Raw genomic sequence first — 23,906 nt, 5'->3', positions numbered from 1 at the left:
AGTCACTTAACTGAGGGATAAGCGTAGTCCTACTAAATAAACGGATAAAGATAGATGATACCTTGATTCTATATGAGACTCAAATCTTTTAATTGCATGTGCCAACGTTACACACGATGAATATAATTAAATTGTTTTCATTTCAAAGTTTACCTGTAGTCACCCAGAAATGTGTGAAGGGCGTCTGCACGTGCTGCCCTTCGCGTTTCACAGAGGGACTGGAGCCGCTTTCTCTCCTCCATATAAGCACGACTCAATGCGTCAGCTTCCAATGGCTCTTTGAAATTCAGCAGGCGTTTGGCTGAGTAATTAAATGCAAAAGCCACTGTCTGCACGATGTCCATCATATGTACCCGACCTTGCATGCGTGTATAATAGCCACATTCAGACAGTGGGCCTTACAATGGGTGTAGATGGCGTCTGGATACAGTGCTCTGATACGTGCCTGCACCCCTCGGTATATACCCGACATATTACTAGCGCCATCGTTACCTTGCCCGCGCATCTTGTAGAGATCAATTCCTGTTTGAAAATAGCATTTCATAGATTGATTTATAGTGAGCCTACCTCTTGAAGATTCTTAATGAATGTAGTCGCCAAAGCCTCTCATCATACAATGCATATAAACTCTTTCATACGGTTCAGCGCATTTTTGCTTTCATTTTAAGTATATTGAATGGCGTTCAAATTCTATTCGGAAATATGCGTTGAACTTCATGCTTCATAAATCGTCAAAACAGGTTTTTCATCTCTCAAGATTGATGAATGATTTATTGTCGTGGAAAAGTTTTTAGTTGAGGATATCATCTGTCCAAAGGTAAGTGAGTTTTAAAAAAAAAACATATTTCGTAATGCAATTCATATATGCAATTGTCAGCCAATTATTGACAACTGTTTTGTTTTTGATTTGGTTAGAATAAGCAATGTATATATATATTTTGCATAGGTATGTGCACTTTATATGCATATAAAATGCATCAATGATTTTATACTTGTCTTTTGCCCTTTTACGGCGCCCTGCTGTCCTTTTTCTACGCACTACTTTGCCTTTTTGTTTGACAGAGCTATCTTTGATAAATAATCAATGTGTTTGTTGGACATATTGTCTAGTCAACTTTAAGATATCAGTATAAAAATAATAAATGTGAATAATTTTGACACTAAAGTAAATCGAACTGATCAAGAAGGTATTCATAACAAACTATAAGCATATAAGTCATTTCCTAAGGCCAAAAAACAGATTGTTTGTTTAGGGTAACCTTTCCAAAATTTAAGGTAGGGTAGGTCGGGATTTTTTTTTTATTTTTAAAAAAATAATTCAAAATCTGTCGTAAGTTTTTTCTTGCACATGGCAGTCTTTCCTACATTACTGTCATTGCCTGACTTTGTTTTATCATATAAACAATAATTCTGATTAAAATCTGCATTTATCCGCCCTTCGTAACTCTCTTTTCGCTGACTAATATTTTTTTTTTGCTCAGAAACGGAAAAAAATAGTTAGGGTCGGCGCATTTATATAGGTAGGGTCGGGTTACCCGAAACAGACATATTTTTTTTAGGCCTAACTTATAGTCATTTTCTTAAGTTAAGTTTTTCACTTGTGTTACGATAAAAGAACTTAAGTACGTTGAATGGTAAAAGGTTTATAGAAACATTTGTGCATGACCGCTTTTAAGTCCACTTTAATAATAATGAAGAGTTGACATCATTATGTTCTAACTTTCAGATATTAACAATATCAGAATAGAATCTACAAGGATTTGTAACAAACAACTTATGTTAGACAAACAGCTTTATTTCCATTATAAACTTCATTTTATGTTGTTTTAATTCAGTATGTCAGAGGGTACAGAAAGCGATCAGGTTTCAGCCAGTTATAATTTGTTTACAGAGTTAAAATCATTGAGTCAAATTAAAACTTCATTCTGAAAACCCTCCCAGATCAAACAGTTTAGTTTCAAAATACAAACCGGAGTTTATACACGTTAAAACAGATCAAAAGTTTATTTCAAAATACCAACTGGAGTATGCACACGTTGAAACAGATCAAACAGTTTAGTTTCAAAATACCAACCGGAGTATGTACACGTTAAAACAGATCAAACAGTTTAGTTTTAAAATACTAAACGGAGTTTATACACGTGAAAACAGATCAAACAGTTTAGTTTCCAAATACAGAACCGGAGTTTATACACGTGAAGACAGATCAAACAGTTTAGTTTCAAATTACCAAACGGAGTATATGTACCTGTTTTTATAAACATAAGTAAGTTTCTTGTCTTTTAAAAGATAATTATGCATTTTTAAAAGTATCAATGCATTATTTGCAGGAGTATATTAATATAAATTTCAAACCAAATAATTTACAATTTGGCCTTCTAAGAAGAAAAACAAACAAACAAACACACAAAAACAGAATGCAATTGGTAAACCATAAAACATCTGCATCGCACTTACACATTCGTATTTCATAGTATTCCAAACCTTCATACTGTAATACGAAAAATAATCCATTAAATAGTTAGTTCGCAGTGTTTGTATCAAAACTAAATCTTGTTTTAAAGTTGCTCTCGGAGAATAGTGTTCATTATTTTCAAGATTAGTAATTCAGATATATACCTCGGAGCCATTCCATTAAGGGTATTATAGACTAGGGATGCACAATCGTATTTTCATCTGTCTGTAAATGTTAGCCACTGAAATTCTTGTAACAATCCGTTTGAAGAAGATCTTTTCTTTAACATAATACTTACATAATACTAACTGAACTGCAGTTCGTTCCATAGAACGTTTCAAACCAATTTATCATCGTTAGGAATGAATTATTTAAAGGTAAATACATGTATAAGAATTGATCGCATTTTGTGTATGCATTAAACTATTAATGCAGTATGAACGCAGAAGGGCACGCAATAAACCTCCGTAAAACTAGCGGTTCTTTGAAATACTTGCAAATTTACTCTTTGAACTTAATACAGCATAAATATGGTCGCTTTTAAATCATTTACATGCACATGCCAATTTAATTGTGTTTTTCATTTCGTTTTTAAAAAAACATATGTGTATTTTTAAAAGGTAAATCGCTTTAACTTATATTTATAAATATCACATTGAAATAGCCTCGTAAACCGAGTTTTAGGATTAAAAAGGATTATACTATAAGTACTTATACGCTGTAAATTTAGCTATTGTAATAGCTAGCTTAAATAAGACACAGCTGAGCAAATAGCCATAAAAATATTCTATAGTATTAAAAGTCACTACGCATTTTAGTATTGTCGGCAATAAAGATTAAATTTACCAATTAAGGTAGATACATTTATTTCTGGTGCTGCAATGACAAAGGAAGTCTTATGTACAAGCTGTATGTCAGAATATCCTCATAATTGATTATTTAGAAATCGTTTTATTTATCTATATTTACATCTAAACTTCCTGAAATTCCCTTTCGATAATTGCGATTATCATCCGATTAACGCAACATCTTTGAAAATGTTCGGATCGCGAATCATCGCATCATAATAAATACATGAGATTGTTTATCTTGTTTGTATTGTGTCAGAAAGTCCCGTAAAAAATAAAATAACATTTCGGACACCACACACTTTAACCACCCCAACTGCGTTCATATCCCGATTACGACATAAATCCAGCAATTATTTCTTGTATATCAAAGAAATATGTTAAGATGTCTTGTTTATCTCATTATATGTACTCAAAATGATATTAATCAACATTTTAGGGATAAACAATAGTGCCAGAAATCATGGCTTGTTCGCTACAAAGGGAAGTTACTCTAAGCGCCTGTACTAGTGCAATCGTATATTTTCGACATTTTCCGTATCCTTTCGTAAAAATAAATGCGATGAAGGGTCATCTGCCTGTCTATTTCGTCATAACACCTTTTGACAAATTTAGAATGCAGCCAGGCGAAACAGAAGGGAACAATGTATACAACGAACGAATGTTGCAATGGTGAAAAAACATATTTCAGATGTACAAGTATGAATGATGCAACCATCTATACGCGATAACAAGCACTTGAATCGTGAACACAGGCATGCATTGTTCAACAAAGGAAGGATAGTAAGGAAGCTTAATACACATACATCAGGCAACAAGCAATAAGCAGAATGGAACGCACAATGTTAACATGCGCAATGGAGTGGTCATAAGACAAAATACAAATGTCATCAAGCATAATGCAATTTTTACCTGAATACCATTCCATCCATTGGAGCATTTGCATAACATTGTTGTCCATGGATTCGAGAAAATAATCGTGTTGCATGATGCACTTGATGTATTAATCATTTTATCCTTATCTGTCCGTTTTACCAACAAACTTGAGATAAATATATAAAGCGTTATTATAGACTACGGCCTAGCATGTTTAAACTTGTACAGTTACTGTCATCAGAAAATAAATCTGAAGTATTTATGTTAAGTAAATATATATACGAAGTTTCAAAGGCACGTTCAGTACATGTAATGCAATGAAATATTGTATCTAAGATTTATACCACTGTTCTCATTATGTTAATATTCACTATGTTTTGAACTAAACACTATTTGCCAATTATATTTGTAAAGTGGACATGCTTTATATCCTTTACATGGTGAAGCTTATATATTCCTTATAAGATCCATCCTATGTGCTATTACCATATTACGTATAGTTTAATTTGTTTAAATGTATTTATGTGTCACAAGAAACTATGTAGTTTACGTAAATAAAAATCTGTTCTGTTCTGGATGAACAAACAGTAGCTGTGCGTTTGTATCAATGCAACTACTAAACATTACATAATTTGATCGTTTCAGATCCCAGACGAAGCTTGTTATAAATAGCACCGATATCATGGACGAAAAAGACCCAAGCGCTCTTAGTTTAAACCTGAATCATCGATTTCTTGTCATTGGTGACGTAATCCTTGACGTAGACAAATTTGGCGACATTCCTCAGGTTGCTAACGAGGCGCCGGTTCCCATTTTCGTCGAAACCAAAAGTGACGTCAGACTTGGAGGTGCGGCTAATGTTGTACACAACCTCTCAGCCTTCCATTGTGAGGCGGACCTTCTCACAGCAATTGGGGAAGAGGATGTGGTGGTCGCGCAAGAGCTTGAACGACGCGAATTATCGACCGACGGACTGGTTGCGATTCCTGGATATTCGACCCTCCGAGCCAACAGATTCTTCTGCGGCACTCAGATCGTCTTCCGCCATGATGAGCTTAAGAATGTAGAGATAACACCAGATATCGAGCAGCGATTGTTGTCTGTGTTTCAAAAATTGTTCCAGGAAAGAAAATACAGCGCGATTGTCTTAGCAGAGTATCGCCTTAATACAAAGCTATCCATATTAACCAAAACAGTTGTCGACCATATCATAAGGGAAGCTAGGAAGAAAAATATTTTGACAATCGTTGACCCTAAAAGGGGTGATTATAATATCTTCAAAGGGGCGACTCTTGTTAAAGCCAACAGGGCCGATGTTCGACATTTCCTTGGTATTTATCCAGAAACGGAATGTGAAGTAGAACAAGTGAGTAAGGAATTTGTGAAGCAGTTGGATCTCAAGATGTCCATAGTTACTCTAGCAGCCGACGGAATGGCATTTTATTACCAGGAGACCGAGCGTTTTCAAATGATCCCTCATGCGGAACGCACGCGCGCCACGGATGCAACTGGAGCTGGTGACACAGTGTCTGCGGTCCTCGCGATCTGTCTGATAAACGGCTGGCCACTTCCATCAATCTGCCGCTTGGCAAACAGATGCGCCGCAAACGCAGCCAGTAACGTTGGTACCACTATTGTTTCCGTTATTGACGTCATCGGTAACAAAGTCGTCTCGTCAGTAGCTGAACTTGCAAACCTAAAAAGGCTTCTTCCTAAAGATTGTAAGATCATTACAACCTCCGGCTGTTTTGATCTCTTCCATTATGGACATATAGAGTTTCTGATGAAAGCTAAAGAATGCGGAGATATTCTTATCGTGGCTTTAAATACTGACGAATCAGTGAGAATGCTCAAAGGTGAAACACGCCCCGTCTGTCCTCTTTCGGACCGCCTAGCACACCTTGTGGAGAGCCGCTATGTAGACTTCATTGTCCCTTTTTCCGAGGAAACCCCAAGCTGGATCCTTCAAATGCTTGAGCCGGATGTGCACGTGAAAGGAGCCGACTATTCTGAAGCAGATGCGAGACGTAGACACCCCTACATCCGGGAATTCCGGTCGTTGGAGGCGGGCGGTGGTCGAAGCACCACAAAGCTTATTAGCAGAATTAAACAGATATAGATGATCAATATTTGTATGTAAACGATAATTATAATAATGATAATAGTAGGCATAAATAAACACTATATAACAATAAATGTAACTGTTCACTGTATTTAAGCTCACCTGAGCATGTAATGCTCTGGGTGAATTTTTCTCATTGCCCACCGTCAGGCGTCGGTCGTCCGTCAAAAATTGCTTCAAACGACATCACCGCCGTAACCGCCTGTCAAATTTTGATGAAACTTCACTGAGATGTTCCTTTGAAGGTGCCCTTTCAAAATTGTTAAAAAAATGAATTCCATGCGGAACTCTAGTTGCCATGGCAACCGAAGGGACAGACTTCCTGACAAAAACCATGGCATAGACCGTAGATATTTGTTGTGTTAAATTGTCTAATGGTCCTCAACCAAGTTTGTTCAAATTTCGCCCCTGGGGTGAAAACTGGCCCCGCCCCGGGGGTCACAAGAGTCCTTATATTATAAACTTATATAAGAACAACTTAATACAACAAATATTGTCTGGAACCGTTAGGTCCAGACCCTTGATATTTGGATGTAGCATCATACAGTAGTCCTCCATCAAGGGTGTTCAAAGTATGCCCCTTGGGACAAAATTGGCCAGGCCCTTGGGTTCACAAGTTTCCTAAAGACTCATTAGGGATTTTTTTGAAAATTTTCCTTTCTCAAACCACATGGCCTAGACCTTTGGTATTATTATGTAGCATCATACGACCATTCTCGGCACCCTAGCGTAAGTTGGCTAGGGAAACTTCGTAAATTTTGAATATTCATAAGCATTTTCCGACCAATGAAATAGCCGTTTACAAATAGAAAAGAATCTCCTTTGTGAAGAGCTTTCGGCATATTTAACCATATCTTGCCTAAAACGATTTGTAAGCCGTGATCTCATTGGATTATTTCAAACCGAGATTACATCCGTAATTTCTCGGTCATTTCCGCACCGCATGATGTGTGTCTCATGCTACCAATCAAGCGGCTGGATTTCACCTTATTAATTATTCAGGAGTACGAGACTTTTACAGCTGATTTGCCCAGGGTATCATATAGGTTATGATACGCTGGGGTGCCGAAGATGCATATGACAAGTTCTGCCTTTTCATAGTAAACTTGCGTATGGTGAGCATTCATCGCTTCCAGCGATATTCTTGTTTTCATTGTCATTTTCTCCTCACACTTTAAAGACAATGCAAGCATGCGACTCTTTCTATTTGCAAATGTATCAACAACTTCTTTATCATTGATCTCTTTCTCCTGGTTTATGCTCATTAACCCGAGACCGCTAAGACGCTCAGTTCCGCTGGTGCTCCTCAGATATGTTTTTAAACGACGAATGGTAGAGAATGACCTCTCCGCGGTCGCCCTGAACACTGGCATCACAATTAGAAGCATCATGCACACTCTGATGCTCGGGTGTGACTCTTGTCTAGCCAGATGGAGGCTATCAGACAATTCCTCTGGAGCAAGTGGGCGGCCATCTGCAAATGTTGGGTCTGTCCACCAAGTTTGCGACCTTGCGCAATCCCTTAGAAAAGTCGCCTTGTCAACGTCCAAACTTGATCGAACCCCTCCGAATAATTCCTGGCACTATTGAACGGGTATTAGTTCTCTGCACCTGTGAAAAACAATTGAAAATATGACATAGCTTGTTCTATAGATTTCAACGCATGTGGACAAATAAATTGGACCATAAATTTAGTTAAATATATAGATGTCTCAAACTACCAACATACCAATAAATTATGTTTGTGATTTCAATAACATTTATTTATGTTTATTGAACACTTCTATACAAACCGATCAAGTTGTTATGTTTGTTGAACATTACGAAAAACTATCAGACAAAAACATTATTGAACAAATGCAATTAAGGTTAGGGATGTATTAAAGTTTTTTATAGATTCTAACCTGAGATGATATCCGCCACTCAACCTTATATCTATCATTGCCTTGCATAAGCTTGTCGTTGAGCTCCGTGAGCAAGTGGTCGAGGAACGGTACGTACATGTTGACCTTCCAATACTCGGAAATGGTATGTGCTGGAGCATTGGCGCGGTTTTGCTGACGCCCAACATTCCTGGCTATTGACAGCTCAACACTAACGTCGGCGGCAATGTTCGCGGCCTTGTCGTACAGGGTGTCCCATGTGTCATCATCACTTATGTCATTCTATAAAAAATATTTAATGTTTTTATTCCTAGACATGTATACGTACAATCGATTTACAAAAAACAAATATTGAATGTTACCTGACGGAGTATGTAATTATTTCAATAAGGATTTGCAATTGTATATTTCATGGCCTTACCTACTTAATATTTAGCTTTTAATTACTAATACTAGAAAATAGTCAGAAGCACTTAACAATTATTTTGATAATGCCATGATGATAAACTTAATACTTTTTTAATCGCAGACCGTAAAGTGTAACAAATGTATCGGAAATCTGATTAGGCTGATAGGGGGTTAGAACCGCTACTCCTCCTAAAACACGATGTACCTGTAGCAGCCTTATCACAACCTTAGTGTCGTTAGCAGCTTTAACCAGGTCACAGGTTTTGCTCTGCAATGCGGTCGAAAATGGAACAAGAGTAGAAGTCTAGAAGAGTAGCATGTTCTGCTGCTAACAGCGACACAATAAAGCTGAAGTGCATGACTGGTGTTTTATGACCAGATGCCTTTGTATCTCCATCGTCATCAAGTTGCTCAAGCGATGTCACCACAGTTCTTAAATTTGTATTCGTACCCAATTTCATAAATAAAGATCAACTGAATAATGTTCTTAAAATCATTAAATTATGTACAGAAAATTAAGAAGTCACTTAACTGAGGGATAAGCGTAGTCCTACTAAATAAACGGATAAAGATAGATGATACCTTGATTCTATATGAGACTCAAATCTTTTAATTGCATGTGCCAACGTTACACACGATGAATATAATTAAATTGTTTTCATTTCAAAGTTTACCTGTAGTCACCCAGAAATGTGTGAAGGGCGTCTGCGCGTGCTGCCCTTCGCGTTTCACAGAGGGACTGGAGCCGCTTTCTCTCCTCCATATTAGCACGACTCAATGCGTCAGCTTCCAATGGCTCTTTGAAATTCAGCAGGCGTTTGGCTGAGTAATTAAATGCAAAAGCCACTGTCTGCACGATGTCCATCATATGTACCCGACCTTGCATGCGTGTATAATGGCCACATTCAGACAGTGGGCCTTACAATGGGTGTAGATGGCGTCTGGATACAGTGCTCTGATACGTGCCTGCACCCCTCGGTATATACCCGACATATTACTAGCGCCATCGTTACCTTGCCCGCGCATCTTGTAGAGATCAATTCCAGTTTGAAAATAGCATTTCATAGATTGATTTATAGTAATCCTACCTCTTGAAGATTCTTAATGAATGTTGTCGCCAAAGCCTCTCCTTTGGTACTTGCGCACTCCGCAAACGCAAGGAAGTCCTCCCGAGCTTCGTCCTCATGTACGTAACTGACAGAGAGGGCCAACTGCATCATTGTAGCAGCATCCGTCGCAATGAAGCCAAAAACACCAGCGGCGTTACAACGGTTAACAATTTGGCTTGATATAATATTCCAATGATTCCTATCAGCTCATTTTTTATGCTGGGGGGGGGGGGGGGGGGGGGGGAGGGTTAGTACATTTTGCGGGGGTCCCCTTCATGTAGATGTACACTTAACACAGCATTGTGTTTAGCCTGAGGCTTTAATAGAGCCTTAAATTTCCCCATATCATCTTCATGCCCTCGCAAGGCAATGTTTGTCTACCACAGAACAATTCCGTGTCAACGATTCCAGTCAGGATGAGGCGATTATTTCGACAATAATGTTGTATTGTGTGGCCATGCAACACTAGATGTCTTTCTTCTCTCCTCTCATAACCGCACAGAAGTTGTCGGCACCAATTTTCTGATCTGCGAGATATAAAGAAGCTTCATGTTTTTTTTGATGATTTTCTTAATGTTGCTCCAATCTGAAACAGGAACTTAGAGAGGGCTTTGCATCTTGGGTCCTGGTCACAAAACAAGAAACATTGGGCACAGTAAACCCCATCAGATGAGGCGGAGTATATAAGCCATGTGTCCGCGGTGAACCAGCCCGCGTGTGCTTTTCGCACTTTCCCACCATTGAATCTAAAAAAAAAACACTAAAAAACCATGACTATTTTTATGAATTAATACCCGCTTCGTTATTTTTTCTTCAAGTATACAGAAAGAAAACTTTATATGCTAGCCTTCACGCCTTTACCTCTTTAAAAATCATGTTTAGGCCTATATATATATATATATATATATATATATATATATATATATATATATATATATATATATATATATATATATATAAGTGCGACTATGCACTAGTACAGTCTTAAAGAATGTTTTGCATACCCATTACTTCAATATAGAGTAGGGATGCAAACGAATGGCAAAATTGATATTCGAATGTTCGGTAATTCTTTCGATCGAATATTCGAATATTCGATTACCAAAATGAATATTTAAGAAATGTTGTAAACTACTATTATTATTCGCTACATTTATAGCCGGGATCCTTTGCAATAGCGGTACACGCGGACCCTGATTTTCCTAAAATTAGCCTCTGAAATTTCCCTTTTACAGAAAATAAATCCAACAAAAAGCAAAATATTTTGAACAAATAAAATCCCAAATTAATTCAATTTATCAGCATTCGTATTTGTAAAAAAGGCCATAATCGAAAATTCCCGGTCGAATGACGTGATCACCAACGGAGGGTCTTCCCGTAGGACGAGCAGCCTCGTTCTGGGATTGATCTCCACTAAATATAACTATGGAAAATCCAAACTTATTTTGAAATTAGTTCAATAATAAAACAAAAATAACCCTGAATTTTGACTCATCTATTGTACAACAATATCATAAAACAATATTCTATGCAATTACATTTAAAATCACGAACGATATATTGAAACACGGAAAACAGTTTTATATTATAGAGACTACCTTCCAAACATTTTAAATTAGTGTATCTGCTGTATGTTTGGTGTATTCAGGTTTGGGCAGCTTTATTATTAGTATATGGGGGAAATCAAATACAACCCTAGTAGGAAATTTGTATTCTTGAGCATCCCAACGCTCTGTTAACAGAGATGGCTTTTCTTGGCATGAGAGAGGAGCAGACGATTCACAAAAAAACATCAGGATGGGGTGAAGACGACATTTAACTTTAAAATTTACCGCTCTAACAACTTGTTCACAAACATCATTCGGATATCGTAAAGAAACAGCGATAATGTGCCAAGGGGGACAACAGTGCGTTAACTTTTCATATACTTTAGGTAAAAGAAAACGAAATTGCCAATTAAACACTAGCACAGTGGTATGGTGATACAAAATTCTTTTTTTTTTATAAAAATGCATGAATAAATCATTGCAAATGTTCTAAAATATGTTGAAATCACTAATTTGCAATAAATTTTAAAAATCAATATTCGCCGGGACCTTTATGGTCACCCAGTTGTGAAATCTGCCATATACCTTTAAATTTATTAATGTGTTCGTCAGTGGTGTATAGTCTACCCCTTACTCGGGTAAGGGTTCGATTTTTAGTTCATTTCCCCCTTTAAAACCATTTTTATTTTTTCAAGTCTTTATTTTCATTTAAACGCATGTAATGGGCGTATGGGCAGGTACGCCGCTGGTTATGACAGGATTTCACTTCGATTTCCGATTAATTTTCGAAAATTTCTGTAACTTTTCATTTTTTGACCATTTTCAATAAAACTTGAAACATACACCCATTATGGAGCATATTTCAATAAAATTACAATCAATTTTATTTATTAATTAAAATGATTGTGTTCTGAGTGGATTTCACTTTTCGAGTGGATTTCACGTTAAATCCAATGGATTCCTGTATCACCCCGCATCGACCGAATTACGGACATTACGGACCATGGACATGACGGACCAGACATAACGGACCAGATTTATTGACATAACAGACCATATTAGGGGACATTACGGACCATCATGAGAAACTTACGGACCATGATTTATAATGTTATTAACTTTATTTTTTTTATTTTTTTCACTCAATCGTCTTCATTCGTTAATTAATACTTGTATATGAGTGCTCAGTATGATCTGACACATGCCAATTGTCTTCCATCTGACTGTGAAAAATCCCGTTAAGACCGACGACAGCAGTATTCAGACTAACTTATTATTTATAGCTTGTTTTCTCCTCCCCTTAATCTTACTCCCAGGAATAAACCAAGGGAGTTTAGTCTCTGCGCGTTGATTGAAACGACAATTAATGGTGGAACGTAACCTATAACCCACCTTGAATTGCTGTTTTCACAAAAATCACTTTTCCAGCATTACTCACTTCCTGTTTATTTCCGCGTATGCTTGTGTTTAAAACCATACAACTGTAACCATTTTAAACAAAAATGACCACCACAAGGTCCACAGCTTTTTCCTACAACTATGCCATCATCTGCCGCGTCCCGCGAAGCTTTGCTGAACGTGGAGCACTTGCAGAAGGACGTCAAATCGATTACGAGGCCGCTCGCGATGAGCATCGGCAGTTGGTTGATGTTTTGAGGAAATGTTCTCTAAATATCATCGAGCTACAGGTCATATTTAACGCTCTCTGTTAATGTATTTAAAATAAAGTAAGAACTCTTGATTAATATTTCTGTTTTAGATTAAATAAATTCGGGAAAATTGAGACTGTACTGTAGGCTGAGGCTCTAGTCTAAAATTATAGACGTGTTATACAGGGTTCTTACATGGCCAATATGTTCCGATTGTTTAAAAATTGTGCCCTGAAGCCTTGCAGGTGCCCTTCATGTATATATCGCTATGTTTTGACAGCAAGAAATGAAAAAAAACATGTCAAACTCATAACTATTCTTAGGATATGACATTTTTATGTATGGAACTGATATAAAATAACATAATCTGGTAATATTTCTTGTTTTTATGATACTTTTTAGATGTTAAATGCTTTAACCCAGAATCCCGATGGAAATACCTACCGTTGATACTATACAATTTTTACGTGAAGGATTTGCCATATCAAAAAACGTAAAAAAATCTGAAAACGTACAATTATTTGGACTAGCTGAGGGTCTTCCTATAATTTAACTTTTAAGTATAAATGGCCAACATCAACATGGGTTGAATACTTTATGTTAGTTAATGTCGTGATTGTATTCATGTTGATTGAAGCAGTATTATACGAAATTATCCAAAATCATGACGTATTTAATTTTCCAAGATTTTATGTACATGAAATAATAGCCTAGCTCTGCTTAATCTCTTATTTTAAAATAAGTGAAAGATGTTAAATTTGTCTTTTTAAACCAATTTGTCTGACGAACCAAAGGAACCTTCAGTTATAATTACATAATTATTATCAGAGTGTGTTTTTTAGCTGAAATTGGGCCAGAAATTCAGCCCCATTACAGACAACGCGAAAACTTTTCCTTCTTCACAGGACATTGCGACAGGTAAACACTGAAAGTTTACCTGTCGCACCAAATTTTTACCTGTCGCAATGTTACGAACAGTATTCAGTAACATCAGCCTAAACCTTGATTTTAAGCCTCTTTTTTAAATAAGTTTTGTAATTCCCCATTTGAACAGGTTTAGATCTTTTTGGTTAGATTTGTCCTACAGTACTATAATAAATTACAAAAAAAGACAAACATAATGTAAAAAAATCAATATTCGGATCTTATAAATGTCATTATTTTTTTCTTCCCTTGCCTCCCCAAAAAACTCATATCTGGTTCGTCTACCCATGAAACAGCTAGATCTTACTCTTTTTATTCATCTTTAAATTAAAGATACAAAAGGGTTATAAAATGTAACGAATTGTACTAGAAGTCAAACTCAGGCACAACATTTATGCAAAAACGAAAGAAGAGTTCTTGTTATTGGCAATGTTAAACAGAGCGGAAAGAAAGTCAGCTCGGTATATTAATCATCATATTTAATTAACACGATTGCCGGGAACCACTACATACGGAATTTTGTAATTTCCAAACATTTCCGTAAAATAAAAGTATTAGAGTACCAGCTGAAATTGGAACCTTACGCGTTTTATCGGCTTTTACGGAAACATGTCGAAACGGGGTTTACAAAGAGTGAAACACGGATTAACACGCTGAATAATCATGATATAAAAATAACTCTGAACATTTATTTAGAAACTGAAAGTAAATTTTCCGAAAATTAAACGGTGCTGACTTTAATTTTTCACCGGACATTGTGACCGACCAAAACAAAAGTTTCGTCGGTCAAAATTGAAATATACCGGACATGTCCGACTGTCCGACGGACATTCGCATTGTCTGCCATTATGATCCCTTAAAAAGGGAAAATGAACACAAAAACATAATCACCTGTTAGTTTTGTCCTGATGGTTGATTGTTAACATTTTAGGAGGATGAAGACTACAAAGATTGCTGTTGTGTAGAGGACTGTGCAGTCATTATTGGGGGAACAGCCTTGATCACTCGGCCAGGACTGAAAGTTAGACAAGGAGAGGTCAGTAAAAAGTGATAGTGTAGAATGAATGAAGTTCTATCCAGGGCCCAACTTCAATAAAGATTGTATGGCTTGAGGTTATCACCCTATTTTGGCAATTACTACATTTCAGTAAAGATATTGTTAGAACACTTATAGTATTGATTTGTGTTTGACACATCAAGACAACATGTCACATTCCATTCTTCTTACACATTTCAGTGCTATTTATTTCTCTTTCTAAATGACCTTTGAATCCCACCTCCGAGTACCTATTCAGGGGCATTTATCATTTACAGTGACAGCTCTTGTCTGTTTATGCTGATGCATGTATGATATGTTTCAGACAAAAGAGATCAGACGAGTGTTAAAGTCCGACCTTAAACTTCGAATTCAAGAAATACATGATGGGTCCGCTACATTAGATGGAGGAGATGTACTGTTTACTGGTAAGATAAGGATCCTTCTTTAATAAGATTGTTTTAAGACTAGAATTAAAGAAGTAAAAATTAGAATCATTGAGTAAAATGATAATAATATATGTGTTTTGTGATGAACTACCTGCAAAACTAATTGTTTGGACAAAAAACGTGAGCAAGTGCCTTTAAAAGCTTAGAGGTTCATAAGTTTAAAAGCTTAAAGGTTCATAAGTTAAAAAAAACTTTAAAGTTTATAAGTTAAAAGTTTATGTATCTCAAGACATATTTCTACTATCCAAGGAAAGGAAATCTTTGTCGGTATTGGAAAGAATACAAATGAGGCCGGAGCGCAGGCTGTTGCTGAAGCATTCCCGGAATATGTTGTCGTTCCGATCTACATGGAGGCGACAAAAGCTCTCCATCTGAAGTCTCTGTGCAGTATGGCAGGCAGGCAGGTCATCGCCGTCAGCTCGTCGGACTGTGGCACAAAGATTTATAGGGTATGGTTTAATTGTTCAAACTGGTAAATGGTGCATGTATTTGTACAAGAACCTGCTTTATGCAAGCTCAGTGTGTGTATACCACGTGATAAATTATGTTTTATATGCTAGCAGCTACGTCGGAAGCCAATATTTTGCTAAAAATGAAGACTTAAATCAAAGATAACTTTTCTTTTACTTCACCATTTTAAATGAAACAAAGCTTAAAGATCTCCGCCTTCATTTTTTTACTGGAGTTAGATAAGGTGTTTAGTTTCATCAAACACTTCAACAAATCTGTTTCCAAAATAATGTTTTGACAGTGCTCCGTCAGACAGCTTTTTTGTGAAAACGTTCGTCGAAGTGTTTAAAGAAACTAAACTCTCAATCAATCTCTGGTAAAACACTAAAGGCGTGGCTCTGTAAGTGGTGTAGACTTCCCTTTTGTTTCATTTAAAACAGTGAAGAAATAGTGAAGTTATCTTTGTTTAAAATCTTCCCTCGAAGCAAAATAATGCCTTCCAACGTGCATTTATGACACAATTTGTCACATGGTATACATGAAGCTTTTGAAACACAAACTCCTTGCAGTGTTACTTCCCTTACAGTACAGTAATCACTGCCACCATGCAAATCAAATGAGCAGGGATCACATTATACAGGGCGTCCATAATAATTTAAAACTAGAACTTTCTGTCCATCAATATTGGAAATTTTTCACTGAAATGTTGAAGAGTAAGGCTCCCACATACAATAATTTTCCACTAATTTTCATTTAGTATGTTTAAAATCAAATAATTTGCAACAATAAATTGCCAAATTCACAGATTTATATTGTAATAATTTTACTACAATACTGATTAAAGCTGTGACCATAAAAGTAATATTGACCCAAGGTTTTGATATTTTCAACATACAAGCTTTTAACTATAGAGAATAATATATTTTCAAACTTCCTTTAATGCCCTGCATCTAGTTCCATATTGGGACACTAATCCTTCTCATTTTTTTTCAGCAAATCAAGCAGCAGGCCCAGTTCAGTTACGAACTTCTGAAGCTGGAAGATGACTCTGCGGCCAACATGATTTACCTGAATGGACGCCTCATTCACCGAACACGAGATGAGATGGCGGATGTTTGCTGGAGTGTAAGCTTATGTTGTTTTAAGTTTTACTTAAAGCTGCACACCCAAAAATTGACAGTTTTGACCTCCTTTTTTGTCTCAGAATCAGCTCATTTTTGAATAACTGCCTTCAGTTCTGTCATATAAGATAACACACAATAGAATAGATCTCAATTGTTTGGAAAACTGTCCAACAAAAATCTTAAAACATAAGTTACGGTTTTCGCAATAACCAAACATCAATTTTCATATGTAAATATGAAAACTGCAATCTGCTCTTTAGTCAGCAGTCTTACATAACTGGTTTCCAGAAATAAACCCCCAAAATTGGCTCATTCAAAGACAAAGAATAAAGAAGTTTCAATACAGTCAATCTGTGAGAGTGCAGCTTTAAACTCACTGAATAATAGAACCGATGGGGAATGTCTTCTGGAGTTGAAATGATACTTTTGCTGCTATTGTTGTATACATCGAAAAGTCACAGTTTTAACATACATATACTATAGACTTTGCTATTGTCACTTCATGTGTCGCTTCACTTCATAAAAATATTCTATTGCATGTATCTCCAAAAGTATTTCACCTGCAGTCATGAAAATTCATAGGGATGTTGGTCAGCATAGGCAGTTGTGAACTTGCTATTTGTTTGACCTATTTCTCGGTCTTACAACAGTTATGGCCCTTGATGTAGTAAGAAAATTGTCTGAAACTTGATAGGAACGTTGGGTAAGTTAAAGGACATGGAGGTTACGGGTTCCAACTTTTAATGTCTTCTGTATGACAAGGTCCGGGATTGAACACGGGACCTTCTTAACCTGAGGCAGATATTTTATTACAGACTATCTGGGTGGTTTATTAAACCCTCTATCATACTAAATGATTAACATGGTTTTAGCTTAAGAGTTATGGAAAGGTGTCCTTTTTAGGAAACACCCTTCTGCCGTCATGGAGACCAGCATGTGCACCCCCCTGTCTTGGTGTAATTAAATGCCTAATTATTTATAATTTATTTGATTAAAACTTAAAAATGTGATTATAAATTCTTACCAATTTGACATATTTGGCAGTTAAAACCTAATATTTACTTCCATGTTAGCACAATTCCTTACATTTACTGTTATAAGAATTCTATAAGAGATTATTTTGCGCAAGTATGCGATATTTTGACGTTATCAACATTGACGTCATTTGACGTTGACATTATTTCCTGTTTATTATATACATACAACCTGATGAAGGTCAAAAGGCCAAAACGTTGTTTTATTAATAAATGATTTGTGTTGAAGTTGGACTTCTTTATTTACCACCATAACATTTACTGTCAAATTTTTGAGGATCCAATTCTTCACAACCTGAAACAATGTGCCCTTTAAAGGCTTTTCTCCCTTAGAACCCTGTCCCTCTTCTGCAGCACCTTGTCCTTTATATAACCTGGCTAAAACCTTAAAATCATGTTATATGTCATTCCAACTCAAAAATAAAGCCGATATAAGTTTTCATTATTTGTTTTCAGGTACTGGACGAAAAGATTTTAAACCCTCGCCACCAGACTTCAATCAACGAGCTTTCGAAGGCGCGCGTGACATTGTCTAGTCTCGTACTTCTGATCAACAAGGAAAAGCGTGCACGAAAACTCGTGTCCAACTTGCAAGACGAAGATATGGACCGATACGCAACTATCAAAACACTTAAATAGACCAATCTAATTAAAACCATGTACGTCAAGACAGAAACATTTTAGAGATCAAGCTTGTTTTTATAGTATTCTTATAACAGGGGTTTTATAGCCTTGTATTTTTTGTCAGCCATTAAACTTATGCTTGAATTTGGTAAACAATGCGTTTATATAAAACTTATGCTTGAATTTGTTAAACAGTGCGTTTATATACATACAAGAACATGATTTCCAGTCATTATAATAATAAACAAGTTTCGACCTAAAAGTTTTAAAGAAACCCGTTACAAGATATACCAGGTATATTTGTCACTAAGGACTATTCCAGTAAAACATATACCCCAGGGGGAGGGAGTTACTTTAATAGTATATGTGTGGGTGTCTTTTTTGCTTATTTGGACCCCGAAATGGTATATTTGCTTCTGTAGGGGGTTGGTATACTTTAAAAGTGTCTTCCCGCGGGGGTTATATGTTTTACTGGAATAGCCCTTATAAAAACACTAGGTTTTTGATGCTGAAAGCATTTGGAAGTTTTTAGTTTTAATAGCATTGTAATAACTCGTACCATTCCTCTGCCCCATTATTTTGTTTGTGCCCTTAATTCATTTCATGACTAGTTATAATCATATACCGGGTAGTTATTTATAAGGAATTAGTACTGTATTTTTGCGCTTTTTTAACTTATTAAACAAAAGGTCATCATGAAATAACAATTTATGTTTAATTTAATAATGATTTATGTTTAGTTTTTCCATCATAAGTGTGACATTTTCATTCCATGTCTGTTAAGATATACAGCAGTTTAATTTGTACATATGAATAATTGTTAATACAATATTTTACGAGGTGTTTTTATACATTATCACTGTAAGACAAACAAATTTTTGTTTCATGCTTTTTCCATGGTTTATTGAACAATATTGGTAGAATATATCTTGATATATTCACTGATTGAAAAGGTGAATTTATCAAGATTTAGTTTCACTGATTTTCCTACATAAGCCTGATATTTGAAAAAAACCGCTGTAAATACATAATTGTGCAGGGAAGAAAAATCAGAGACATAATTTCTGGAATATCGTCATTAATTTGGCTCCAATTTGAAAATTTAAAATAATTTTTATATAACATCAATAAACTTTTATTTTTAAATGAATTGAAAACATGAAATAAAAAAAAATAAAAAATCTGTGAAGGTGTAATTTTGTAATATATTTCACATTGTGAACACCAAAACTGTAAGTTTACTCGTGAAATACAGCTTTTTGTGCTCACACTTTGCTGCGCATTACTTTACTCTGAATTTTTTTTTACTGCTATATACAAGCCAAGGTCTTCAGTGATCACATTTAGGTTGCATTGATTCGAGTGTTGTTAGTTCCCTACCTTTTTATAACAATTTATTTTTTGAATCTCTTATTGTCATTAAGTAAAAAACTGATATACATGAGAGTATGATATAATATAAATATTTGTTTTTTTAAACAAAAAATAAATTGTTTAGTTTTCTGTTAAGTTTAACAGAGCTATAAAGTGTAAATGTAGGTGTTAAAAATTTTCATGCTCTTGTTTGCAGAAATGTTAAATACTTTAAAACAAGGATTACTTTTATTTTACACTTTGCTTAAATTGCTTATCATTATAACACTACATTTAGGTCTGTGTGGCCATTTCAGGGCAAAGTATACATTTATAAGCATTAGAAAGTTAACTTTTGTGGCTTTTTGATTGATTGATTGATTGATCTGATTGATTGTCTGACTGATTGATTGAATGATTGATTGATTGATTGACAGTCATCAAAATAAGTCTTTTGGATGAACAAGCCGGAATTCTTATAATATTGCTTGGCATCAAATTTTTTAACAAGCCCTGCTATATAAAATTCAGAATTTAAGCAAGCCCGAAAGACGCTTAACCAGTGCAGGGCTTGCGGGCTTGTGCTAATTTCAACCACTGGATTGATTGATTGATTTATTGCTGTTTATTCAGTTTAAGATATACTTGATGAACAATTCCTACATAATACATTGAGAAAAATGATTACATTAAGCCGTACTTGAAAATACATCACATAAAATTATCACAACATGCTTAATTTGAAAATATTGACAAAATTCTTTGGCTACAAAATATCTTTGGACTAAGAACTTAAAAACTTTGATAAAAATTGATAACTTGACTTTAGACAGATAAATTAATTTTTATGTGTGATGGATGGCCCATGTAAGTCTGAAGGTTTTCATGGAGCCTCTGTGGTCATGATTAAAAACAAGTCGTAAGTCTGAGTTCAGACTCAAGTGGTAAAAGTTCAAATCTTCATTCCATTGTAACTTTCCTTCAAGATGAGTTTTGATGATGAAATTTGTTCAGTTTTATTACTTTCTGAAAATTATCAATTATTTTCATTTATTTTTGGTTAAACGAATGGAATTAAGATAAGTCTTTGTATTTTGATAGATTTAAGTGTTTTCTGAGTCTGAGTCTCGAATCTCGAATCTGTTTCGAAATTTGCCTCAGGTTCTAATGGAATGCTTGTTGTGAAACATGTACATATGTATCTGAGAGATTTGTAAATCTGCTTTTAAGTGCAATTATGAAGTTGTATTACTATATTTTGTACACAAACATTTCCATGTGTATTTACATACTAGTTTATTTTATATAATAGTTGATACTTATGTAGCGATAGTGATATTTGTATAGACGCTTGCTATGACTTAACATGCATACATTTAAATGAAAAAATAATATTGATTTATGTATATTTATGTTCATTTTTAAGCAATTTAAACTAATTCAACTCTCATAAAAACATACCTGAGAATTTAAATCTAGAAAACTGAATTGGCATCCCAGGATGCCAAGGTACTTGCTTAAAATTTACAGCAAAAAAATATTTTTGATATTAAGGGGACTTGCTCATGGTTTGTGAAATGCACTTTTAACAGATTTTTTTAATTCAAAATAAAGAGTGTCAAATCATATCTTTTTCTGCAATTTCAATATCAAAGTGTAAACTAATTATAATATAAGTGTTTTCAGATGCATTTCTGGGGAAAACTTATTTTTGGTGCAAAACAGAGTGAGTGAGTCCCTTTAAAATTGAGCAAAATTGCAGTACATACATGTATGAACAATATAACACTATAATCTATATGATTGACTTTTATGCATGATGAGTAGAAAAGTTTAAACTGATGAATACGATTGTTGCTTTTTAAGTACATGTAGGTGTTGAATTTCTTGCTTCATATAATTTACATGTATAGCCATATTTGATGTGAAATTTATGTTTTTAATAGAGATATGTATGTATACATTAATAAGGTTGTGAAATTTAACTAGACTAGTATAAAGCCCGCAATATCTTCTTCCTTTTTTCCCATATACTTAGCTAAGCTATTTAAAGAATGTATGTAGCTCAACTAGACTAGACGTGTACAAAACTCTTAAGGGGGGGGCCCTGTCTTGACATTCTCATACACCAGGTCAATGATGCTATGCGTTCAACTGATATATCATTGTCAAACCTCTGATGAGGTTGTCCGGTTAGTGCAGTGGTTGTCCGGCTTGCACAGTGGTTAGCGCATGTGAGTGGTCAGTGGTCACCAAGTCGGGCAAGTGGGTTTTCTCCAGGGTTCTCCAGTTTCCCCCACAACACAAGACCACACTCTCGCGTAACATCGTGCCAACGAGAGCGATTAATATAATGTTGTTAAAACTTGTTTCACAATCATTGTAAAAATAAATAAGTTTAAACTAAACCTCTGATGAATGAGAATGTGTCATGACAGCAAACGCTAAACTTTGAGCTCTCAATTGTGTGAATCAGGCAGTGAAAGTATGAAAAGTTTGAAGTGATATCAAAATTGACGTATTACATCTGTTTCGATTTTACACCTTGAAATGTACAAACATTTTTTTCATCATAATTGTAGAAGTGTTTAGTCTGTAGATATTTTTTTATTTGGTGTTAATTAACCTATACACTTGTTGAAGCAAAGCATAAACCAAGATTAAATTTTGATCACATTTAAATGTCAGTCAATAGCTATGTATAGTTATGTATAGCACTAAATTAGGATAGTATTGTTGAAAATCTATCATTTACGATTTAGGTCTCTGATAATGGATCGATACAATTTAGGTCGCTGATAATCGATCGATACGATTAAGGTCGCTGATAATCGATCACATAATCGATGTTGACTATCTGGCTTCATTCTTTATAATATATAAAGTATGGAAACACAAACAGTATAAATTACTTCCTATTAGTTTAAGTAAATTAAATTTTTAACACTAAAAAAATACTGAAAATGATCAAAAAACAAGTTAGTACATTGTTAAATTCACTTATTTTAATCATATCTGTAAATTACGAATAAACAAAACTGATGAAAATGGCTCAATCGATTATTTCTGACGGTCGATTATGTTATTCAACCAATTTTTAATTCCTAGCACTATATTTAGAATTGATTTGATATTGTATCATTCCCACATATTTGTTATCAGGTGATTTCTACTTTTCCCATTTTGTGCTATTGATATAAGAAAAAGGAGCTTAAACAACAAATGAAATTATTTTTGTACTAAGTAAAATACATGTGATGTAGATCATCTACTAGAAGTAAGAATATTTGTGGAAAAATATTCGAATTCCACGTAGACTCGAACTGGATTTAAAGGACCAGTTTCTTGATACTAAAAATCAAACTTTGCGAGGCTGGATGTATTTTCGCCAGGTCCCTGGGAGTTGAGCAAACAGGGTTCGACTATATATAGAATCAAGTGAACTTTGTGTAGATCTTTCTCCTGCACGATTTCAGTATAATTACAATTAAAGCAAATATTGTAAGTTTGAAAAAATGTAGAATCAGCAATTTTTTTATTTTATTTTTTTATAACAAATTAAAGTTAATATTTTGTATTTTTCGGGTAGAGTATACATTTTGCCTTGTAGGAATTGCTTCAATTTATATTAAATAAACTATATAATACATAACTGCATTTTGTTGTTAATAATATCTATCATTTTGTCATTATTTTGACTTGTACACATGCTTGGCCATGTTGCTTGTACACCTTAAATTATCCATGTCCGTAAAATATACATAGAAAACGCTAGTTTGTACATTTTACTAAATAGCTTGCGCACCATTGTTTTTTGACGTCATGGCGCTAGTAATTTCAGTTCAATGTTGACGTCAAATATTACCTCTAGTTGTAAATATTATTATACCCCCACAAATCAAAACTGTATGGCTGTATAGGGGTGAGCTTGTCTGTCGAGTCAGTCATTCGGTGTTTTTTGGCTTGTCTGTCGAGTCAGTCATTCGGTGTTTTTTGTCCGGACGAAAACTCATGA

At 35.1% G+C, this 23,906-nt stretch overlaps 2 protein-coding genes across 2 annotated transcripts; both read left to right on the top strand.

Annotated features, from left to right (window-relative positions):
- The first annotated feature begins 759 nt into the window (after window positions 1-759).
- On the top strand, window positions 760-6,375 carry LOC128224528 (bifunctional protein HldE-like). The gene is made up of 2 exons (XM_052934405.1): window positions 760-817; window positions 4,825-6,375. Exon 2 carries the CDS (start codon window positions 4,862-4,864, stop codon window positions 6,296-6,298), a length of 1,437 nt encoding a protein of 478 aa, XP_052790365.1. The 5' UTR covers window positions 760-817; window positions 4,825-4,861; the 3' UTR covers window positions 6,299-6,375.
- Window positions 6,376-12,682: 6,307 nt separating this feature from the next.
- LOC128224004 (N(G),N(G)-dimethylarginine dimethylaminohydrolase 1-like) lies at window positions 12,683-23,665 on the top strand. The gene is made up of 6 exons (XM_052933581.1): window positions 12,683-12,936; window positions 14,753-14,857; window positions 15,183-15,285; window positions 15,556-15,755; window positions 16,750-16,881; window positions 18,371-23,665. The coding sequence occupies exons 1-6, from the start codon at window positions 12,751-12,753 to the stop codon at window positions 18,551-18,553; spliced, it is 909 nt and encodes a 302-aa protein (XP_052789541.1). The 5' UTR covers window positions 12,683-12,750; the 3' UTR covers window positions 18,554-23,665.
- The last annotated feature ends 241 nt before the right edge of the window (window positions 23,666-23,906 follow it).

This window comes from Mya arenaria, chromosome 17 (genome assembly GCF_026914265.1).
Source record: "Mya arenaria isolate MELC-2E11 chromosome 17, ASM2691426v1".
NCBI classification, from domain to species: domain Eukaryota; kingdom Metazoa; phylum Mollusca; class Bivalvia; order Myida; family Myidae; genus Mya; species Mya arenaria.
Note: the sequence above shows the minus strand (reverse complement) of the source record. Positions and strands in the feature narration are given on the sequence as shown.

What these genes read in the sequence shown, in the direction of transcription:
- LOC128224528 (XM_052934405.1), top strand. Translation starts at nt 4,862, where the DNA reads ATGGACGAAAAAGACCCAAGCGCTCTTAGTTTAAACCTGAATCATCGA.
- LOC128224004 (XM_052933581.1), top strand. Translation starts at nt 12,751, where the DNA reads ATGACCACCACAAGGTCCACAGCTTTTTCCTACAACTATGCCATCATC. An exon ending in TAAATATCATCGAGCTACAG is followed by an intron (nt 12,937 to 14,752) that starts GTCATATTTAAC and finishes TTAACATTTTAG; the next exon opens with GAGGATGAAGACTACAAAGA. An exon ending in TGAAAGTTAGACAAGGAGAG is followed by an intron (nt 14,858 to 15,182) that starts GTCAGTAAAAAG and finishes GATATGTTTCAG; the next exon opens with ACAAAAGAGATCAGACGAGT.